Raw genomic sequence first — 24,007 nt, 5'->3', positions numbered from 1 at the left:
TGAGCCACTAGGTTCCCTCCCTCACTCCCTCCTTCCGGATGACCATTTCCTGAGAAGTGTGGCATCTGGCTATCCCAGGATGCACCTTTGTGCCCCCTTCCAAAATGGCAGAACCCCCTTTCACGAAGTGCAGAGCTCCCTATCCCAACGTAGAGGTGTGGCTACCAAGGGGGCTAATGCCCCTGGAAAACCAGTTTGGTAACTGGTTTCATTTTCCCTTTCCCTAGTGCCAGACTGTCTGCTTAGGCGATGGAGCAGCCCCTCTTCCAAGTGTTACCCATTTGACCTTCAAATGTGGCTTTTCCTTTGAAGCCCGCCTTTTGGGCCAACACCCTTGTGGCTTCCTGTAGGAGGGAGGTAACACTTCTCTCCCATGCAGGCTACTGTTGTTTCCTTTCCTGGGAGTTGTTAGCATGTCTCCCCAGGAGAGAAGAAAGCTATTTTATGGACAGGCTTCCTGTGCAACTGTTAAGGGCACAGGAGATTGAAGGTAATAGTTGCAGTCCTCAACCTGTTACATTAATTTTGACTTGAGAATGAAATCGGGCTTAATGTAACAAGTTGTTTGACATGTTGAATTATCAATTTTGGTTGCACCGTTGAGGAGTTAGCACAGCCAAAGGAATAAGCATGTAATCCTGAACTCGCCAATGAAGCGACCAAGTCTTTCCACAGTAAAAACATAAGTTTTGTGTTTGTACTGCCAGAACATGTAAAATTCTTGTTCTGCCCATGAAATATACTACACTCTGCCTTAGGGCTAGGTAGGCCTTTAATTTGGGTGACACACACATATTGCAGAGGGAGATTAGGCTTTGCCATTGCTTTTAATGGCAAAGTTAGGCTAGCAGTTTAAAACTGCTCTTCTAGTCTGAAATGGTGCATTGATTTTACCTGTGTGACTCCTAGGATGGCACAACCAGTGCTTCAATCACTGGGATGACTTGCTAACTTAAATGCCCTGGGCACCAGTTAAGTTAGCCTATGGCAGTTGCGTACGGCCAGTGTAAAATACATGTTTTCGTGTCGGGCATTGGCACTGAGGTCTCGTTAGCAGCCTCATTGCATTCTGAGTCCAAACCAACATCAGCAGTCCAAAAACATGGGAGTGACCATACAAAAAAAGGCATTTCCTTACCCCCTTATTGTGTGCGTGAGACTAAGTGTTTGCTATTAGTAAGAGGGCAAAGGAAGGAGTTGTATTGATTATGCAATATCCTGGCCTAACAGCCTACCTAAAGGATACTATAAGGATCTTTGGACATTATGCTGTTCTGCTCTTTCTTCATTAAATCTTGTTGGGCCTGAATATGAACTTGTTGATAACAAGGCAGACAAGGGTGGGTGAGGTAATACCTTTACTTTCACCATGTCCCTCCAGAATTGCTTCTCTCTCAGATTATCCGAGGGTTGATTAAGCGACTAATACTGCCTTTTTTAACTGCATCTTCATAGTTTTAGGAGCTGATTGGCGATGTGATGTGTTGCTGGAGTAGCTCATAGTATTACATCTCTCTTCAGTTATCTTCTCGTAATCCAACTACACTGTTTTCTACTCATCAGTTCCTCTACGTTTTTAAGAACCAAAATCATTCCCTCATTGTATACCATTTAGAAGACCCAATAAAATTGAGTTTGAATTAGTAAGATTCCCCCGTTTTAGATACATAGGCTTACAATAGAGTAGGACTAGATATTAGATTACATTTGACTGATGAGATGTTTGTTTTTAGAGAACAAAAACTAAATAAAAGCAGTCTTGCATCATTTCTGGGCCTGGGCCTTATTTTTCGTCAACTGACTTTGATAAGGCAAGAGAAAGCCAGAAAAGGGAGAACCGTGGGGCAAAGGAAAGATAGGAACTAAATGTAGGGTGACCAGAATTTTAAAGCCAAAAACCGGGACATTTCCCAAAAATAGTAGAAGGACTACAATTTTACTTCCACACAGCGCACAAAAAGACATTGATCCTCAACAGATAATTACAGAAGAGGCAGTAAGAACGTAAAATGCTATTTTTAAAGCCAGTAGCATGCTGGTTAATTAAATTGACTTCTTATAACAGCAACTAACTATCCCTGCTTTGCAAAACTTAAAAAAATACCTCCAGGAGTTTATAGCTGACCCTCTCTAAACACCGGGACATGAGTTTAATTTCTTGAAATTTGCCGGAACAACTGGCGAAAAACTGGGACTGTCTGGGCAAATCCAGGACGCCTGGTCACCCTAACTGAATGGCAATGGGACGAACCAGGGATGACAAGGAGCCTGCAAAGATGAGATGAAGACGGGTAGTGTGAAGAAGTGGATGGAAAGAGTTGTGGGGTGGAGTCAAAACTAGGCATCCTTGATATTGGACAACCCCGTCCTTTGGCAGCACTTCTGGTGAGCTCCTATTAAAAATACTTGGTGCTTGCTCTTATTTAAGAGTGTGCGTGTGTGTTTCTATATATGATATATATATATATATATATATATATATATATATCAGATCAAGTACCAACTTAAAATTATCATGCGTTTTCAGTTTATTAGGTCATATATGTGAGAAGTTGGCCTGGTATATGATGCTCACTAGTTCTAGTGATCACCTTGTATCATGCCAAGCAACCCTTATGGTGCAGGTTGTAAAGTCAACCTTATAGACAAGCTATCCTAGGGGTAGCATGGACTAAGCAGTCTTAGGCTAAACTCTGTAAAGGCATGTGAAGCAAGCTGTTTTACCATACACAATCCCTTGAATACCAAATGAAAGGACACCACACAGATATATATTGAAAATATATATAGATTTATTTCTACAATATCCCTGATACTCTTTATGAGCACAGAAGCAAATGCGTTAAAACAAAACACAGTTTAAATACACAAAAGTTGCACAATTATGGATGAGCCCTAGGGGCCACCTAAACCATATACTAAAATAGTGGTATAAGAACCACTATGGGGAAAGTAAAGAGGCCTAGGGCCTGGGGAATCGCTGGAGCTGTTCGGGACTAGCAGTGAAGAAGTCGGGAAAGGCCCGCGGGACTCGGGTGCAGTGCGGAAAGTGCACGCTTTACCAATGCAATGTCAAAGGTGCGTAAAAGTTACAAAGTTAGTTATTAAGGAACCTTCCGAGTGACCTAGAAGGATGAAACTTTAGACACAGACACTAGAGGTGTATACCAGTGTGGGAACACTGGCGTTGCTGAGTTACCTTACCCACAGGAAGCGGGTGCACAGGGTCGAAGTAGTGTCGGGTTTCGTCACGCAGGTCGATGGTGCTTGGAGCTGACGATGCTGCAGGCGGCTCGATGTGAAGAGTTCCGGTGGATCCAAGGGTGGATCTGAAGAGGTGAAGACCTGAAAGCAGAGGGGACAATGTTCAAAGTCACTAGCCAGTGACTACCGTGGAACCAGGAGGGAACCAGGCGATGTCGGGTGCAAACAGGTGATGTCGTGAAGATTGTCTCTGCAGCAACGTGGACACGAAGAGGTCCAGGAGTCGGTCACGAGCTGTCCCACGTAGGCTCTCGCTGATGGCAGTGTCGGCAACTTGATTGGAGCAAACAGGCCTTGGCTAAAGCAAGCCACGCAGGAAGTGATTCACGCTTGTCACTCGGACCAGCAAGGTCAGAGCGGGTGCTCCATTTCAGGGGAGCAAGGGCCAATCTGGAGCAACCAGATCAGCGTTGTAGTTCGTCGTTTTCATCGCCAAGATGGCCGCTAGCCGTGTGGCAAGTGGCCGGGATGGCGCGTCGAGTGGCACGGTGCAAAAGGGCCCCACGCAGATCGTGGAGATGCTGGGGGGCTGATCTTCGGTGCAAGGGCTGCTCGAGGTTGGGGCTTCTCAAACCCCAAAGCACAGCATCGAGGGTGCCTCAGGTGCTGCGCAGTCAGCTTCTCGGGGGTCTTTCAAGAGGTCCGGTCCCACGTCTCTCGGTGCCTCCACGGGTCCCTTCTTTGCAGGGACTGTGGATCGGGCTGTGAGAAGTCTGGGAGTCTGGGTCTTGTCAGGCTCTGGGCTCGGGCTCCGGCGGGAGGCGGCGGCAAAGCAGACGTCGAGTTGCTGGTTGGTGCCTGTGTTCACAGGGTGGTCACTCCTTGGCCACAAGGGAGATTATCTTCCGTCTTCTGTGCAGCAGAATGTCGAAGTCCAGTCTTCTTCTGTATTTCAAGTTGATTCAGGATGATCTGAAGTCTCAGGACACATCTCCCACTCTTATTCGAATCTGGGGGGCCGGATCACCTACTAGGTCCCTCCTCTGGGTGGAACCAGGAAGGGGGGTGGTTACACCCCCTTTCCTTTGTCCAGTTTCGCGCCAGGACTGGGGCTGGAAAGCCCCAGCACCGGTTTGAACTGGCCTATGCACAGGGACACCTTGTGTGCCCCAGGCATGTCTGATTCTATTCAGCCCTGTCCTACCTAATACACAAAATCCTGTCTGGAGTGGTGCTAGCACCTCCCCAGGCAGGAAACCCTTTGTCCAAGCTGCCCTCGCTGGAAGGACTCCCAGCAGCAGGAGGTCAGACTTGTGTCTGTGGTGGCAGCATCCATTTTGTGATGCTGAGGCTCTATTTAACTTTAACCGGGGTTCAGGCTAGGTACATGTCGTGTCCCTCTAGAAGGGTGGAATGCTACCCACGTCGCCAGAACTGGCGAGGGGGTAGTATTCCAATTCGTATGACACCTTACTCGACATGTTTTGATAAAGCCAAACCCAAGATAGCATTTAACCGCGAGGTTCATAATGCACTTAAGAGTATATGGTATGGCAATATCATGAAACAGCTAAAGGACATGGTTCCGAAAGCTGCAGACAGGCTCAGCTCATGCCAGAGCACCATCTCACATATTTCCAAGCACTCTGCCTCCAGGATTGATGAGGCCTTCCATAGGAGTGACTGATAGGAACATATGTGTCCATTTTAGGTTAGGTATAGGCATACTACACCTAAGTAAGGGGTGGTTACACCGACTTACCCCAGCTGAGTGATCAGCCAGTTGTGTCAAATATGGAGGCCAGGCCAGGGGTGGCACAATACATGCTGCAGCCCCTGGTAGGCCTTGGAAGCACCTATGCCCTGGGTACCTGGGTACACTGTTACAGTGGCCAATAAGGTGAACCAGTTCCAATTTCGTTATGCACCTAAAGTACATGGGTAACAATTTAGAGAGAGAACAGCAGGCTGTGGGTCTGATTAGCAGGCCCACAGCCACATTAAGTCATAAACCAGTGAAGCAAAAAGCAAAAATTTGGGGTGACCATAGGATAGCAGACCCTACTCTCCTAAAATATAACATCCTATAAGCATAGAAACATTGTGTTTACTACAGCTCATGCTAGTAACTGTTGACGTTGCATGGGGCAAACGTGGCGGCCTTAAGTACCCAGATCTAGAACTGGACATTCTGATCATTAGTGTGCAGTGACAGAGTTTCCTGTGTCTATTAAGCTGTTTCCTTATAACCATAACTTTTAAAAAATATTTTCACTGAATTATTGACATTTTATAAAGGATAGTGCATTGTATGTCAAAATACTGTGCAAGTCGGATGGTTAATGAGGTAACCAATGTAACACAAAATTATATACAGATTGCTTTTACCTCCCATTGTAATCTGTGCAATTTAACAAAATACGCAATACTGTTAAAATGTTCTAATACTAAGTTTTGTTTCTCTATTTGCTTTAGTTTTATGAACAGAAGGGTTGTGTCCACGTATCCTTATCGAGAAGCCCCTACGAATGGCTATGCTTGTCCTAGCGGAACGGCACTTCATTACGATGACGTCCCTTGCATAAATGGACTCGTAAGAAAACTATTTTTATGTCTTGCATGTTTTATTTGTGTTGAACACCTTTCAGCTGTAATGCTTTTTATTTCTCCAAGATAATATTTCTTCATCTTCTTCATGCCTGTGATTACACAATTTAAGATTTCACAATGAAAAGGCTCTTTAGATCCTCTCAGCCTCTTCTGCTCAAGAGTCCTTGTTTTCAAGAGGTCAATAATTGGATGAACCCTGTTCACTCTAAATTAACTCTTTTGCAAAGAAGTAATACTCTTGATGCCTACAAACACATGTGGAATAAGTACATATGGACTTCTGTAACTGGCACCTTGTTGTGCACGATTCCACTGGGTTTTAAGTCTTAGAGACCTATGTAAGTAACCAGGACCTTTCCTTGGCACCCCAAAGTTGCTCTGCAGATACTGCTGCTTTACCAGCTGATAACTATGGTATTGGCTTTCAATCTCCGAACAGTTCATGTGTGCTTCTTCGTGTCTAGTGACTTTGGGTTTCTGGGTCAGTTTTCGCTTGGCCCTTTTTCAGTGCAGATCTGCTGCCATCAGCAGCTTCAAAACATGCGTGCCATGTACTTAGCAGAGTTGTCAGACATGCTTAGATTACCTTTCCTCAAACTAGCTATCCAGACTTAAAACACCAGCCCTCTGCATTTTCTTCTGTTCAGAGCATAGAATACATCCTTCTCGTGTTCTTCTTGAGATGCGATTTCATCCATATTATACACCCTGCAGCACTTTCATCTAAATTATACACATTGCATGTCTGTAGTTTTTTTAGTTTTTTTATTTTGGCTTTTCTGGAAGGACTGAGAGGGGGCTGTGTTTTTCCCAGTTCAGAGGGCCTTCTTCTAGAACAATGATAATTACCCTTTGCATACCAGAAAATCATAATCCGAAATAGTGGTTAGATACTTGTGTTTTTTATGTAATGGTTTGAAAACTTAATGCATAGAACTGATTTACCAATGAAGGTTGAAAATGGCATTGAACGTGCTGAAACGGGATTGCAGCTATTCAGTTGTGTTATACACCCATTATTCTTACTATGCATTGGCCTGTACAGCCAAATGCCATCTCAAATGCCTATGTTAATAAGCTGTATTTGTGCTTTATTCCTAATGTGTGGACGTGCAAAAAGGGGGCACAAGTTTAGTTTGTGCCCATTTCAGCACAAATCCATTTTTCCTTATGACTCAGTTGACATGCCATGAAGCCTATTCTTCTTTTTTTACATTTGCAAAACTCCATACCTTAACTCCGAATTTGTTTTGGTCTCTAAATGTTTTTCAGAAATGGTCTTTAATTAATCATGATTAGCTCTCACACAATACAATCAGGTGTGATAATCTTGGGTGCTGTATGAGGGTGGTGATACATTTGATTGGATAAATGTCTTCCATGCTTTGATTTGCTGATTCTAACCTTCTGCTCTGCTTGTGCATGGACTTGATGCTAACAGTAAAAGTGTGTGTATTGCAGTGGGACCATGAAGACAGCCTTCCTGCTTCGCTTAACAGACTCGCGGGCGAAGACGTGCTTTATGATAATGCAGGCCTGTACGATAACTTGCCGTCTCCGAAAATCTTTGCGCGCTATCCTCCGGCTGACCGAAAAGCTAATAGGTTTTCCACTGACAAACTGTCTTCTAACCATTACAAATCTCCTGTCTCCTCCAATCTGTCTTCTGCACAGTCTGTCACTAACACCTCTGCTGTGGGGAGGGCGTCTGTCGGGCTCCAGTCTCAGGTACAATGTTTAATAGATTAATTTCTGCTCAACGTATCTTTATTCTGTTTCCTCATTTCATTGTGTGTTTTTCATATTGAAATCTAAGCAAATGTTGCCTTTTTGCCAGTGGTAATTCTGCTAGTAAATGGTAAAGAATTTAAAGGGCTTATTACCTATCTTGTCCTACGCCCACAAAAGTACGGTCTTTGCTTTATTTCGGAAAGTCCATGTTACAAACATTATCAAGGGATGGCTCTTTAGAAACATGCAAAATATTTCTGGTACATACAGTCGAAAACAGCTGGCTTGGACCATTAGCTTGAAGGTCCTACTGCTTATTAAGATGTAGTTAGCCCCACGTATGTCTGTATAATTGGTGAAGGCAAAACTAAGATTGTCTCTCACCTAAATTTCGACTGAAATATATCCGACATTTATTTGGTAAAACATCACTGATAAGATATACCACTTTGTCCTGACCGCAACTGTAATTTGCAACAAACTATTAAGAATACAGGTAAAGAAAACCACAAAACATTAGTCGTAGTTTATGCATACTCATTTTTCGTTAAACAAAGTTCTTGGAAAAACTTGTACACCACAAGATCCAGTACCTCAAGTCAGGGACTTCTTCTGAAATTCTGCCAGATAATACTTTTATGCTTCTGATGGTACTGCCAATGATCCTCTTTTGGAAGAGGCATGTGAACACTGATCAAGCTGCAACACCTGCCCTTTTTAGATTGCATCAGAGGATTTCATCATAACTCATGTCCTTATGAGTCGATGTTCTGTCTTTCGGTAGTTTTGCATTCCATCGTATTTGTGTTATCAACTTGTAGACTTTTAGTCTTGCATGTTTATGTACAAGGTTAAGGTGGAATGGAGCTACTCCAGTCTAGCTTGCAGCACTCACTGATCACCTCACACCTTCTTTAAAGCAGACTTCATTTAAGTCGACCTTGAAAAAGAAATTGGAAATAAATAGCCATTGATTTCCAAACTAGTAAAGTTGAGGTGAATACTAATGGTAAAGTACTTTTTTTTACACTTCTCTTACACATAGTTTAAAGGCAAGAAACCACCTGCAATGTCCAATGGAGTGACGACGAAAGGAAGAGTTACGAACACTCCCCAAAGAAAACCTATTGCACCTGTAAATGTGAAACGTACAGCTTCAAGTAAGTGTGCCTGCTCCCTGTCAAGTCCACTTGTAGTAGAACCATTGTCTGTTACCAATATATGATGCTTATACCTTAGATTAATCTATAACCAGTTTGTTGTATTCATATGGATAGTTGGTTGTCACCCGATTTAGACATCAGATTATTCAAACAGGCTTCTAAATACAACGGTACTTAGAAGTTTCCTGTTTTCTTATTAGCTTAGTTAATAGGTCTTTTCATTATTTTATTTTATGTCTTTGGGCACATTACTTTGAATATTCTTGCATCACGTTACCTGTTTTTTTCTCTAAAATCTTGAAAAATGATGGGTAGTCTTAGTTTGTGAGCAAAGCAATGTAATGGGAGAGACATACATATTTGTTTACTTCAGCTATTCCAACAACTGTGTATTACACTATTTTTGTATTGCCATTACTGGTTTAAGCTCAAATTGTGATGAACCTCACGAAATTAGGTTTTTGTTGGCAAACCTACCGTAATACCACCACAATTATTTCAGCTGTGCTTTGGAATTTCTACCATCTCCTATTTAATCAACAAGCGAAAAATATTATTCTCTTTTTGCACCGGATGTTTTTCTTGCTGCCCTGGCATGAATAATTGTAGTAGATTAGCACTAATGTAAGGGGCAGTTTGTGGCCATCGTTTATATAAGAAAATCCATTTGTAAAGTGGAATCTAATATTACTCGAGACATTAATTACTTAATGAGTTTGCATGTGGTAATCCATTATGAATTGATGAATAGGTGTAGTTGCACCTAAGTGGAAGTAATTCGTTTTGAAACTCTACGATCCCGTTTCAGATTTTTGTAAGTGTATCATTTATATCTGAGCTGTTTATAAAATATTTAAGTTTTTGTATAGATCCGTATAATATTGATGTGAAAATGCTCATCTCTGCTAATGGATCATGCATTGCCCAATGATTGCGGCAGAGTACATTCTGCTAGACTTGTACACATGGAGATTTTTGCCCATGGTGTAACCCATTAAAGGTAATCTCTGTATGCAGTCTTTATTCCTGAATGATCTCTGTTGCAGATTTCATTGTCTTTTGTAACCAGTATAGTAATCCGTTGTGTTATGCATGGCTCTCACCGAGCCCCACTAATGTGAATGCCAGCTTCTGAATATGGTAACTCACTGCTATGATGTTGCAACAGTGTTTACCAAAAGCTCTTACCCACTCTTTAAAAGTCATAAAGGAGTTTTAGGCTGCTCTGGCAGGGTTCACACAGAGCCTGTCAGTGCAGTGTTGACAAAACAGAGCATATCAGGAGAAAAGGGAAGAGAAGAAAGGTTTAGAGGCTGGTGGGGTGGGTGGTATCAGGCCAGTTTTGTTTTCCTTTTCAACAGGCAGGAGAGGCCATGTTTTTTCCTGCTGCCCCTTTACAACACTTCTGTCACTGCATAGTATCTGAAAACGTATGCAGATGATTATAGTGGGCCATAGAGAAGATAACATTATAGTTGCTTAATAGTGAAAATCCAAGATGGTGTTCACCTCGGTGTTGAGTGTCTCAAAGACAACTCGAGCTCTGCTCTTATTGTCTATTTGTGGTCACTCAGAACCCCTCTGTGGAAAACATCCAAGCTAACCACATGTAATTCTATATGTATGCGCATTGAAAACATCTGTTTTGCCAAGATGAAACCGAGGTGCCAAAACACACATCTAAAATAAATTAAAACAGTTTACCCAGATCATTGAGTTGACTTTTCTGACCACACATCGCCAGAAGGTAGTGAAGTCCTCTTAAGAACGAATATTGAATTCACATGATCCTCTTCGATTTGCAACTTTCAAATACTCGGTCTAGAATAAGTGATGTTGACTTTGCAATGGACATTAAGCTTCTTGTTTACTTTTGATAGACGCGGAGCAGTACAAATATGGAAAGAACCGTGTAGAAGCAGATGCAAAAATGTTGCAGGCAAAAGAGGAGGAGTTGTTAAAGAAAAAAGAAGCCTTGCGGAACAGGCTGGCTCAACTCAGGAAAGAAAGGAAGGACATCCGAGCTGCCATTGAAGTCAACACTGGTATGGAACCCTCTTACGCTCTCTAAGCTGTTTTACTTGTGTTCAGTATAGAAGAGGTTCATTAACTTCCATCTGTGAGGTTCTCTCCACCTCTTCTTGCCACGTTCTAGATGGTCTGTACATAAAGAATATCATAACCATTCATTGATGGGTATTAGAGCGTGTAAATGGGCAACGCAGGGAGTCCCTAGGGCACCTATAATTTACTTCACCATGGTCTAAAACATGGGTCTCCAACACCTTAGTAAGAGCTACTTATGTTCAGTGAAAATCATCCTGAGCTACTCATATTTTTTGTGTTGTAACATTGACCACGTCAGACACAATTACATTAGCGGTCACACAATGTAGGTTTACCAGCAGTGATCACCTCAGTGCATCAGGTATCGTTGCCAGCAGTAATGTGAACAATGCTAAATTCATAATGCATATCTGCCATAGCTGCAATGTCATTGGCACCAATGTAATGATATTAGCAACAAGTTTCCCCAACGCCCCATGATTTATCACTCAAATAGCAGCTTTAAATATATTTTGGAAATTCCATCATTTGTTTTACATATAAAAACATCAGTTTTGTCTCAAATAAACACGTTTCAATATTGTTGCTCATATATTATATATTCTGACAAGTAAAAGCTTCACTTTTAGAAGGCAGGGATGCTCACAGGACCGATAGTTAGTTAGCTGGAGAGCTACCAGTTGCTCGAGAGCTAGTCATTGAAGACACCTAAACTAGTATGCCATATACTAAATCTCTCAAAGAGTTAGTAAATATGTGTTGATTATATACAGTTGTGATATTCCTGTACACTATATATTGGCATGTGTTTCAAGTTTCAGTTCTAAATGTTACAGATGCTTAATAAACAAATAAGGTGGACCTTCATACCGAAATTTCTGCCCAGGAACTGAATGTCCTTTGTCATTCTCATGTGGTTTATTCAGATCTCTAAACCTTTTAATTTCTCTGAATTTGAAACAGATGCAGGCGAGTGTGCTTGTTACCGTGACCCTTGATGGGGAAATGAAGAACTAACGTCTAAAGAGTTGCCTGAAACAAATTTAATAAAAATAAAATCTCTTTTAAAAAAGCGTGTTTCACAGATTCAGTATCTGAGTGATATTGTAAAGCATATGTTGCGTTACAATTTCAATTCTATTAATTTTTTTATTTGCCGTGTGTGTGCTGTCCGTTAGCAGACTCTTGCCCTGGGCCAGTTTTGTGAGCATGGTTCTGTGTTTCTAATTGTGCCATGTGCACAATACAACATTTCTATTTAAAGTGGTCATGTTCTTTCTGTCTCATGGTGGATTAAGTGAAAGTTCTGGTTTGTATTTGAAGTCAAAGCAAAATGGAATATAATAATGTTTCTCTTTCAGAAGTCCAACTTCAGTAAACTAGGCTTCAGCACTCCCTTAATTTTGTTGTTACTTAATCACAGACGTCTCCCACTCAGCACAATGCATGGCAACACATTATTCCCTTTCACTTTTCACCCTTTTTCTAATGATCTTCAGATGTCTGATTTGTTTAACCTTTTTTTCTTTTTCTTTCCTTTTCTTTCTTTTTTATTATTTGTTCCTTTATGGGGAAAATACTCCAAACTGCCTGTTTGATCATGGCATAGCCGTTTTTATCGTTTATACTTGATTAGCAATGGATCATTTGACCAAATACTTGATGAGGGCTACCAGTGTTGCAATAACTTATACACATATTGAAACGGTTTGCCCGTATTCAACTTTTTAGAACAAAACATCTTGGCAGTAGGAGGAGGCATACACAAATTCCAAAGAAAGGGAAAAATACACATAGCTGCCATGTTTTCAGTATGTGCATGTGGCTGTTTCTATGTTTGTAGTCTACCTGGATCTGACTTTTACTTCCTCTTATGTGAGACTGAGTTCAGTTTTGACACTATGAATAAAAAAAAAATGTAAACTAGGACAATTCGGACTTCTAAGGCCTTGTTTCATCGTTTTTGGTTTGGGGTAGCTGATTGTCTTAATTTATACCAGAAACTGTAAAAGTAGCTGAAGCCATATGGAAGTCAATTGATTAAATTAACTACCCACAGCTCGTTGGTGATAAATTCAGGTTTGCTTGGCACGATGGCTCAGTGGTAAAGCAATTTGCCACTGACCTATTTAGGGATCTGTAGACCGTGCCTTGGAGTCCCAGCAAGGCTGGCTCAGCCTTTCATCCTTTCAAGTTCTGCGAACTGAGAGCACATAAAATCGGTAATAGTATCGCCTATTATTTACGGTGCTTATAATTGGGTGAAATGTGGTACTATACACTATATAAAAAACAAGCTATCATTATGTATTCCTGTTACTACACCTCTGAAGTTGTTCCATGCCTAGTACAGTCTACTTTCCTCTTTGAGGCTTAGGACTGTGCCCAGACCGGTATGAGCATCAGTGGTCTACCATCAATATTCTCCAGAGGCATTATGAGCTACAGTGGCCCCAAGCAGTAACCAAACCGTCCAAGAAAATTGTTTGAGCTAATCAAAACTCAATCCAAGGAACAACCCCAACAGCTCAGCACTGTGCGCGAAGCTCCCTCCTGTGAAGACTTCTCCGCTTTCTTTATCCAAAAAACTGACAACATAAAGAGCGATCTCCTCGCGGACGCAAGCCTCTACTCCAAACCTCAATGCATTGCACCCATTGAACCAAAAAACAATGCTACATGGTCATCCTTTGGCACATACTCTGAAGAGGAAATTGGCAAACTGCTCAGCACCTTGAAACCATCCAATCACCTCACAGATCCCCTTCCTGCTAACGCTGTAAAAGACTTTGCCCCTTTGCTTCTCCCACTCTGGACTAGAATTATCAACGTCTCTGTTCAACAAGGAACCATACCTGACTCCCTCAAAGTTGGACAAGTCACTCCCTTACTAAAGAAACCTACAGCCGACCCCTCTGATCTGAACAATTACCGTCCCATCACTAATATCCCCACTCTCGCCAAACTGCTGGAAAAATGCGTACAACTACAATTGACTAAACACATTGAACAATTTGATCTCCTCAATCCTCATCAATCAGGCTTCCGAGCAGGACATAGTACAGAAACTGCTATGACCCACATAATTGACGACGCACTTCAAATGCTAGACCAAAACAACACCTGCCTTCTCATCCTTCTTGATCTCTCTTCAGCATTCGACACCGTTAAACATGAGAACTTACTCGAACTACTAAGCACTAGAATGGGATTATCTGGAACTGTTCTCGAGTGGTTCACTTCCTTTCTTCACAACAGGTCGCAGAAATTCAAGAGCAACAACCTGATGTCCTCTCCAATACCTGTAACGCTGGGCGTCCCCCAAGGATCCTCACTATATCCAACTCTGTTCAACCTAGTGATGGAACCTCTCACCACCTTGCTACAGGCAGCTAACTTACACTTTCACATGTATGCCGATGACACCCAACTTTACCTCAAATTACAATCCCCCAAAGACATCTTGCTCCTGAACTCAACGATCAGAAGCACCCAATCTTGGCTGGCCGATAATCATCTCAAACTCAATGCTCTGAAAACAGAGTTCCTTCTGATCTCACCTCCAGCTAAGATCTCCACCACTCAAAGTTGGCTCAAACACCTAACTGCACTGAATGTCCAACCCACCATCGTGGATTCAGCAAAATCTCTAGGCATAACCCTCGACACCAATCTCAACATGCAGCAACACATCAACAAGGCAACTAAGGGAGCGAATTTCCAAATCAATACCCTGAGGAAACTCAAACCATTCCTCCCAGCCAATGACTTCCAAACCGCAGTACAAGCACTAGTCATCCCTCGAATAGAATATGGCAGCGTCGCCCTCTGCGGACTCCCGCTAACTACTGTGGCAGAGGGCGGAGGGCTTCGCGCTGAGCGCTGGAACCACACTTTGGCTCTTTTAAATTTGTGAATCTGCTGTGCTCTGCTGATTGCTAGCTGTTTGGTTGTGTAATCTTCACCGTCCCGCTGATCAAGAGCGGCGAACGGCAATCTTTAATTTTTAAGTCACGACCCTTACCCCGCCCTCCCGACTCCTCCCCCACCGCGTCACTGCCTACTTAGGCTCTGCCCATTCCCCTCGCGCGCTGTCTAAGCCCTGTGGCAGAGGGCGGAGGGCTTCGCGCTGAGCGCTGGAACCACACTTTGGCTCTTTTAAATTTGTGAATCTGCTGTGCTCTGCTGATTGCTAGCAGTTTGGTTGTGTAATCTTCACCGTCCCGCTGATCAAGAGCGGCGAACGGCAATCTTTAATTTTTAAGTCACGACCCTTACCCCGCCCTCCCGACTCCTCCCCCACCGCGTCACTGCCTACTTAGGCTCTGCCCATTCCCCTCGCGCGCTGTCTAAGCCCTGTGGCAGAGGGCGGAGGGCTTCGCGCTGAGCGCTGGAACCACACTTTGGCTCTTTTAAATTTGTGAATCTGCTGTGCTCTGCTGATTGCTAGCAGTTTGGTTGTGTAATCTTCACCGTCCCGCTGATCAAGAGCGGCGAACGGCAATCTTTAATTTTTAAGTCACGACCCTTACCTCGCCCTCCCGACTCCTCCCCCACCGCGTCACTGCCTACTTAGGCTCTGCCCATTCCCCTCGCGCGCTGTCTAAGCCCTGTGGCAGAGGGCGGAGGGCTTCGCGCTGAGCGCTGGAACCACACTTTGGCTCTTTTAAATTTGTGAATCTGCTGTGCTCTGCTGATTGCTAGCAGTTTGGTTGTGTAATCTTCACCGTCCCGCTGATCAAGAGCGGCGAACGGCAATCTTTAATTTTTAAGTCACGACCCTTACCCCACCCTCCCGACTCCTCCCCCACCGCGTCACTGCCTACTTAGGCTCTGCCCATTCCCCTCGCGCGCTGTCTAAGCCCTGTGGCAGAGGGCGGAGGGCTTCGCGCTGAGCGCTGGAACCACACTTTGGCTCTTTTAAATTTGTGAATCTGCTGTGCTCTGCTGATTGCTAGCAGTTTGGTTGTGTAATCTTCACCGTCCCGCTGATCAAGAGCGGCGAACGGCAATCTTTAATTTTTAAGTCACGACCCTTACCCCGCCCTCCCGACTCCTCCCCCACCGCGTCACTGCCTATTTAGACGTTCCTCATGCGTCAGCGCAGCGGACGAGCGCAGCGGGCGCGACGTAGGTGCGCCGGAGTTGCGCCTGAGTTAAGCCCGTCTGCGCCCGTCCGCGGCAGACAGGGGCCACCACCCCTGGCTCTCGCATTCAATACTCATCCGCTGCCTTGACCCTATTGCAAGGCCACTGGCCCCTCGAACCTCGTACCATTCATCGGGTCGCATTGCTGGGCTGCAACTCCCCTTGTCATGCCTGTCCTTCTGGTTGTCCTCCTCCTCACGCGTCACCGCCGGCCCCTGCCTCACTTACCACCTGTGATTCGTATTCTCCCCCTTTATCTATTATGTTACTCAATACAAGATCTGCCATTAAACATCACCATGAACTTTTCACCCTTTTAGACACTGACAAACCCGACCTTCTATTGCTGACGGAAACGTGGTTTACTGAAGCCTCCCTCCCTTCCCTCCTGGCTGCCCTCCCCTCGACTTATTATGCCATCCGTGCAGACCGCCCTGGCGGGAAAGCGGGTGGAGGCGTTGCTCTTATTGCCCGCTCTGATCTCCAATTTCAAGTCCTCCCTTCACCCTCCCTGGGCGGAATCGACCATCTGGTGGTCCGCTCTACCTCCCTTTCCCCCCATTTAGCCATTGTGCTAGTTTATCGCCCTCCCCAGCCAACTCCATCCTTTCTCCCGGCCTTTCAAGACCTACTTGGCACTTTGGCGGTCAACTATGCCTCGGCTCTAGTCCTCGGGGACTTCAATTATTGGCCTTCGGACCCCAAGGAGTGTGTTTCATCCAAGGAATTCTCAGAAACTCTCCTTTCTCTTAATTTTATTTCTTTTGTTCACGCCCCTACTCATATTCATGGACACACCCTCGATCAGGTCTGGTCTCTCAACTGTACCCTATCTACACTGGCCGTTGTCCCCTGCACTTGGTCTGATCACTTTATAATTTCGTTTTCCCTCAGTCTTTTTTTGGCCAAGACCCCTATCCACATCAAAAATTCATGGGCTCGTAACTGGGGTAAGGTCAACCTGTCTGACCTCTCGACCGCACTCCGGGCCTCCTCTCCCCCTCTATCGGGACTGGATTCCGCAGCCCAAGCCAAAGCCATTGATTCATGGCTTACGGAAGGAAGCGATTGCTTGGCTCCTCTCCGGCGTACCTCGATTAGGCGCCCTAAAGACGCCAATCGGTGGTTCAACAACGAGCTGAAGGAATCGAAGCTTATGGTTGGAAGGGCTGAACGCAAATGGAGACTAGATTACTCCCCTAATTCCAGGACCTGCTACGTTCACCTTCTGGGGACCTATAAGCAAAAAATCACTGAGGCCAAGAAAGCATATTTCTCGGCGAAAATCTTAGCGGCCGAGAATCAACCAAAGGAGATCTTTGCCATTACCCATGATCTGGCGTTCTCCGACCGGACCACACTCAAACCCCCTCCATCCCAGAAACTTTGCGATTCATTGAATCTTTACTTTGTCGAAAAAATCACGACAATCAAATCTAACATTCCCCCTCCTTCACCTTCTTTTGTTGACCCCCTCCTTCACCCTGTCCCAGCTTCTTTTAATTCTTTCCCCCTTCTCTCCGAAGAACTCTTCTTGTCCCTCCTTCCTAAAATTAAGTCCGGCTCTCCGTCTGATATATGCCCGGCTCATATCTTACGGCAGATTTATACTGTCTGCCCTTTGCCCCCTCTGGGTTTCCTTAATGATTCACTGGCCCGAGGGGTTGTCATTCCATCTCTAAAAGCCGCTTCCATCGTCCCCATCCTGAAGAAGCCGGGAGCCGACCCCTCTGTGATGGCTAATTATCGTCCCATCTCCCTTCTCCCTTTTCTGGCGAAGGTGCTGGAGCGGCACGTTACATCTGCCCTCAGCTCCTTTGCCGAGGAGAATGGGAGGTTGGCTCCATGTCAGGCTAGGTTTCGGTCAAAGCACTCGACAGAGTCAGTGGTGGTGTCAGTATTAGACACCCTCAGAGAGGGTATGGATGCTGGTAGACCACAGGCGCTGGTCCTCCTTGACTTGTCCGCCGCTTTTGACACGGTGGATCATTCCATCTTGCTTTCCCGTGTCAAGGCGGCGGGCATAGGAGGATCAGCCCTCATCTGGCTCTCGTCCTTTCTGAGGGACCGGACCCAGGCGGTCCATCTTGGGGAGTTTTCAGCTACCCCCTGTCAGGTCCAGTGCGGTGTTCCCCAGGGTTCTTCTCTCTCTCCTTTACTCTTTAATCTGTATATCGCTCCCCTCATCTTTGCTCTACAGCAACTTGAGGTCTCGGTATATAACTATGCCGATGACCTCCAGCTCATCTTTAATCTTTCTTCTACTCCTAACTCTATTTCTAACTTCCAATCTATTCTATCTTTCATCAGGGACTGGATGAACTTCAACCACCTGAAACTCAATCCCGATAAAACGGAACTTGTGGTGACAGGTGGTTGCTCCAGTCCCTGGAATTCTCTCTTCTGGCCCCCCTGCTTTGGCTCTCCTCCTACCCCTGTTCCCTCTGTTAAGACTCTCGGTATTAAGCTAAACAATCAACTTACTATGCACTCCCAGATTGGTTCGGTGGTTTCTTCTTGCTTTCTTACTCTCCGTACTATCCGTTCTATCTCCCGTTTCTTTTCTTTTCCTGCACTCAAGCTAATTATGTCCGCACTGGTCCTGTCCCGCCTGGACTACGGGAACATTTTGTACAATGGCATCCCTCAGTACAGCCTCCGTAAACTGCAATTAGTGCAGAACCAGGCTGCCCGCCTTGCTTTCGGTCTTCCTAAATTCCACCACACTTCCCCCCTCCTGAAAACTCTTCACTGGCTCCCTGTGCGGGAACGCGCCCTGTTTAAACTAGGCTGCATGGCGTTTCAGGCCAGGACTGGCCTGGCCCCCCTTTTCATATCTTCAGCCATCAAGGCTTACGTCCCTGGCAGAGACCTCCGCTCGTCGGCACAACTCCTTTTAGCTGTACCCCGTTATCGGAAAAAGAAACTGGGTGGCTCAAAATTTTCCACTCTTGCCCCCATGTTCTGGAACTCTCTTCCCTTTCATCTTAGGTCCCTCACCGAGTACTCCGGCTTTCGCAAAGCTCTGAAGACCTTTTTATTCTCTCAGGCTCTTCCTTAGTAAATTACCTGTTTTCCAGTTGCCGCCTTAGTTACCGTTCTAGCTCAGTTGGTTGCCTTCTACTTTAGCGCCAAGAAACCGCCCAGGTGTACGTTGCGCTTGATAAATATTTTAAACTTAAACTTACTACCGCACCCCTAGGAGCTTCTCTAAACGCTGCAGCGAGGCTCATTACTGGGTCAAAAAAACACTCTCATATTTCCCCTGACTTGAAATCCCTTAACTGGCTGCCTTTTGAAGCCAGAATACATCTGAAAATCGCCTGCATGACTCACAAGGCGGTACACCTGAACTCTCCCGGCTACCTCACTCAGAAGTTGACAATCTCTGGCGGCGCTAGAAACACGAGAGGCACAAACAATCTTCTGCTGAAACCACGTAGATTCCGGAAGGAAAAAACATATAAACGCTCCTTCTCAGGAATGGCACCCAGAATCTGGAACTCACTCCCCCCCCGAAACTAGGCTCATCTCTTCCACTACACTCTTTAAGAAAGAAGTAAAAGCCATCCTTCTGGCAAAATACACCTGAACTGTTATTTAGGTCTCCTTAAGAATAGGCACCGATCTGTATTACTTGTTTGACCCTGTTGCATATTTTTAATACTTGTATGATTGATTTACTGATTTACATGATTGGTTTTGCCCTCACTTATTTGTACTGTATGCTCCTCTGACTTATTTGTTTTGAATATGTTCCCTCATGTACCCTTTCTGTGTAAAGCGCTCTGATATCTGCAAAGATCTTGTCCGCGCTATATACAACTTTCAAAATAAAAAAATGCATCAGTTGTCCTAATCAGTAATACGAATCTTCCGTCCTAGGCAGTAAGAAGCCTCAATAGCCTCTGGCAGTAATCTTCCACAATAGTACAAAGCACCAAAAACTCCGTGCCGTCATGAATCCTGGGGGACCTGCTGCTGTAGTCAAGGCAATGGCAGGCTGCAGTAGGTGGCCTGCTGATAACTTTTCCCTAATACGTTATGGTTGTGGGAACATCCTAAGCCTGCTCACAGGCATTTCCTGTTGGTTCTTTCTGATTAGCAGAATGAAGAAAAGTGTCAACCACTTTCCCTCTTCTAGCTGTTCTACAGCTAATAGGATGTGCTATACAATTCGAGAGGAGGGACAAAGGGTGTAGCCTTGTTTTTAGGTTGAAGCCTACCAGACAGCATAGCTATCTGATTGCAAAGACCTATTGAGGACATGCTGAAAGCTTCCCTAGGAATGCCTTCCACCCATTGCTTACCATTGGCTTTGTATTTTGTAACTCACATTTATTTGCTGGCTTTATTTGTTTCAGGCTGTCCAGCATGTCTTTGCCCCTCCTGTGGAGCACAGCCTGTTTACCACCTCTGACTCACTTCTATTTTTACACGAGGGACTCCATGAGAGTACATGTGTTTTCAGTTGTCTCCCTTGTATGCTAGTTCAGAGCTTTAAACATGCTGTATTTCTTTGAAAAGGTTTCCTGTCTCCTATCTCTCTGCTTGCCTGGTTCTACTTGTCTCTGCCACTATCAGTTCATCATCTTCGCATGCCTGTGATGAACAATGTTCTGTCCACGATCTTGTTCATTTTGGCCAGTGCTCTTTACCAGTAGCATAACTTAAACAATACTCTCTCTCATTTTCATGCTCATGCCATAGGCGCTGGAAGTAGAGGAGTGGGGTGGTGATAAAGCACCCTCAAAATAAACATGCTAGAGTTCAGAAGTCGAATGAACAATAAAGAGGCCTTTACATTATGTCTTTATCTTGACACATTTGCTTTGCAATCAAAGACAGGGGTCAAATGTATGGCTCTGTCTTTCACAAATGCTGTTTATTCTTTTTAAAAGGAGCTTGGTGTTTACTTTTCTTTCTCCGACTGCAAAGCAAGAAGAATTATGTGATAATCTTACAGGGTACTGGGAGAATGAAAAGTCTGTGGGACCTTCTTTTTATTCTAGCACTCAAAATTAAAATTCCTGTAAATGAACTGTACAAATATTTCAGAATTAGGAAAGCACAAATAAAGCAGATGTTTTGTAATTTTGAAGTGTGGAGGAAACAAAGATTTTAATGCAGTTAAAACAAATCAATACATTCAGTGATGCCGATTTCCACACATAGTTTGTACACTGTATAGTTTTATCAGTACAGCTGTATATCAGTGCAAATGTAATGGTCATTTCAATTGAAATGTGTTGTCTATAATGGCAGGGTGCTGCCACAACATGCTCTAGTGATAGTTTTGCGGCAGTGTGCTCCAAAATGTACCACCAGGTACATAATACATCCTTGCCACTCTCTCTCTGATTATATTAGCTACACTTTTTGTGTGACACATGGATTTTTCGCAATCCCTATGGCTTCAGTGATGAAACATTAATGGAAGCATCCCTGCCATGAAGATGATTCTAGCACCACTGGTGCATACTAATTGCGAAATGTCAATTCATGCAGGAACTCTTGCTGATGCATATCTTTTCAACTATCCTGTTTCTACGCTGGTCTAACAGATTTTATTAGGATAAGCTGAAAACGGTACACGTACACATTCAGGGGGCTTTTCACAAGTATCTAAAACTACACCGTGATCTAATCCAGAGCAATAAAGTAAGTGCATGCACAGACATTACAAAAAACTATTAGAACAACCACCCAATATGCTTCTATTATCAACAACACTTATAGTGCAAGTTTCAACAAAGCAGATGGTTGAAAGGTCTTTGTCAAAGAGTTTTGATAGCACTTGCTACCTTAACGGATCCTGTTTCTAAGCATTCCTAATTCCAGAATGTTTACAGATGGGAGACCAAAGGAATACGGCAATGGTGAGGCTTAAGTTTGTTTCATTATAATTCAATACCCAAGTTACTGCCTTTGCACACGTGACTCACTGAAGGTAGCTATAGCAAGTAGAGAAGGCTTACCACCTGGGTGTGGTTGAGTGAAAGCGACTCTGATACCACATAGCACAGTACTGCCAAATCTGTATCTCTTCTAGAGACTAGGGGCATGATTTAGACAGCAGTAGGCAATGAAAGCCTGAAAATATCCCCTTGACTCAGTCCACGTCATGTACCTCCTCTGCTCCATGTGCCCCACCTTACTTCCGCCCGCCCCCCACCTTGAAGACATCATTGCAGCCCTTAGCTGCACCACAGACATACTTTCTGCCCCTGGGTAAATGATTGTGAGTAGCCCTGGTGTACAGAATCCCTAAAAAACAGTGGCTAAGCCAGGAGGTCCCGAATACAAGACCTATTGGTTTTGCCAATGCTCATTTCCTTCATTAGGTTTATTTTGGATTCTCAGTGGAAGGTACAGTGGGTTTTTTAATACCATTGTCCATGCTACCTCTCATATCATGTTTGAAAGGGCTTCACATAGGATACCAAAGGGCAAAGTTCTGATACCTCTGTTGACCACTTATTAACGTTTACTTTTGACCTACTTTCAGCTGTTGATCTTCCACTACAGCGTGTTTCACCAGATTCAACTCCCTTATCAAAGATTCCTGTTTTTGTGTTCAAACTATGCACAAACAGTCCCTCTGAGATTGGTATCTAACCAGTCTGCTCCCAGTAGTGAGGACTCTTTCACACTCTAAAGGACCCTTACTGGGCTGTCCGATTTCCCTCCTTGCCTTCATTTTTGGAGTGAGAATATCTATGCTCCTGACAAGAGGAGCTTCTTCTTCTATGTGATCTTCAGACACAAGCCTTTTATTTAGCATTGAGCGTGTTGTCAACAGCTCTGTGTTGCTTCTTACATTGGCACAAGGGGTTGTTCCCCTCTCAGACTGCCCCAGTATCTGTACATTCTCAGAATGTGGGTACTTCCATATTAAGTTCCTGGAGTTTTCTTGTTTGTGGTTCTCCCCACATTATTTAATTTATGTGTAACAGGTTAGTCCTTAACCTTTTAATCCAGGGCTAACGCTGCGTGATTATCCATCCAGCCCAGTTTGTTTCAGTTTCACAACAAAGTGATATGGGCCCTCTAATACTTTGCGGGGCAGACATGTAAAGCTAACCATTTCTAATGCCACCTATTTTGGCATTAGAAATGGTCCTCCTGTAGTGCTAGATTACTAAAGTAGCCCTGGGTCTATTACAGCATCCTTTCCACCACTATACTGTGGCCACTGCCTCATCAAGTGCCTAGCTTTGGGGTTTTCTTGATTGCATTTGACTTTTGTGCCGATGACAGCCACTCACATTTTGCTAAATCACTGGTGCAGATTTCAAAGTCCTCCCGCTTCCCAGTTCCTACGTAAGTCAACTAAGATGTCTTTGTACCAGGGACTACAGCTACTGGTTTTTTAACCTTCCATCAGTTCTACATCAGGCCAGGGGTTGACAGATGGAATTTAGCCTACCCCTGTGCAGTGTCAGGAACTTTTACTTTAAGCAGCAGGTATACTCATTCACTCCCTAAATGTGTGGTCACACCATCTTTTACATTACATGCCTAGTGGTTCAGAAAGAGGGATTGATGGAAATCATGTTAGTACATATGCGGGAAAACTCTGCCTCTTTTCACTTCTGACTTCATTCAGCATGTGAGAACATATCTGTTGATGACAAACATGAATGTGTCAATACAATGTTTTCAGGAACTCCATGCCACACAAGATTAAACTAAATGTGCATCACTTGGCCCATGGTGAAAGTGAGTTTTTGATAATTTGATCTTAGTGTATAAGACGGAGCATATAAGTACAAGTGGAATATCGGGAAGTTAGAGCTCAGATAGTTCACCACCTGAAACACCAGTGGTTATTTCTGATTACACTGTAAGGGCAAATAGGGGCTCTGGTTCCACCCAGTGACCAGTTGATGACTCAAACACTTTTCATTCATTCATTACCACATGATTCATAACCCTTAAGTGATTGCCACTTCTTATCTTCATCACATTTACTGCTGAGTTATCAGGTTGGTCTCTAAAATATTTCTTAATAATAGTGCACCCGTTTCTTCTTTAATGCAAATTATGCCCTCACAATTAGGTAGTGTTTGCTTTTTCTCTTG

The 24,007-nt window shown here is 44.1% G+C and overlaps 1 protein-coding gene across 3 annotated transcripts in view; it reads left to right on the top strand.

Moving 5' to 3' along the window:
* The window catches only part of AFAP1 (actin filament associated protein 1), a 407,485-nt gene that overhangs the window by 332,780 nt on the left and 50,698 nt on the right, over positions 1-24,007 (top strand). The window contains exons 12-15 of one of the 3 annotated variants that reach the window (XM_078678521.1): positions 5,680-5,797; positions 7,489-7,542; positions 8,591-8,705; positions 10,589-10,753. In XM_078678521.1, coding sequence (XP_078534647.1) covers positions 5,680-5,797; positions 7,489-7,542; positions 8,591-8,705; positions 10,589-10,753 — 452 coding nt within the window. Of the gene's footprint in view, positions 1-5,679; positions 5,798-7,275; positions 7,543-8,590; positions 8,706-10,588; positions 10,754-24,007 lie in introns of all 3 variants that reach the window. The other 2 variants (XM_078678520.1, XM_078678522.1) reach the window with 2 other exon arrangements.

The sequence above is a fragment of the Lissotriton helveticus genome, chromosome 2_2 (assembly GCF_964261635.1).
Source record: "Lissotriton helveticus chromosome 2_2, aLisHel1.1, whole genome shotgun sequence".
Taxonomy (NCBI): domain Eukaryota; kingdom Metazoa; phylum Chordata; class Amphibia; order Caudata; family Salamandridae; genus Lissotriton; species Lissotriton helveticus.
Note: the sequence above shows the minus strand (reverse complement) of the source record. Positions and strands in the feature narration are given on the sequence as shown.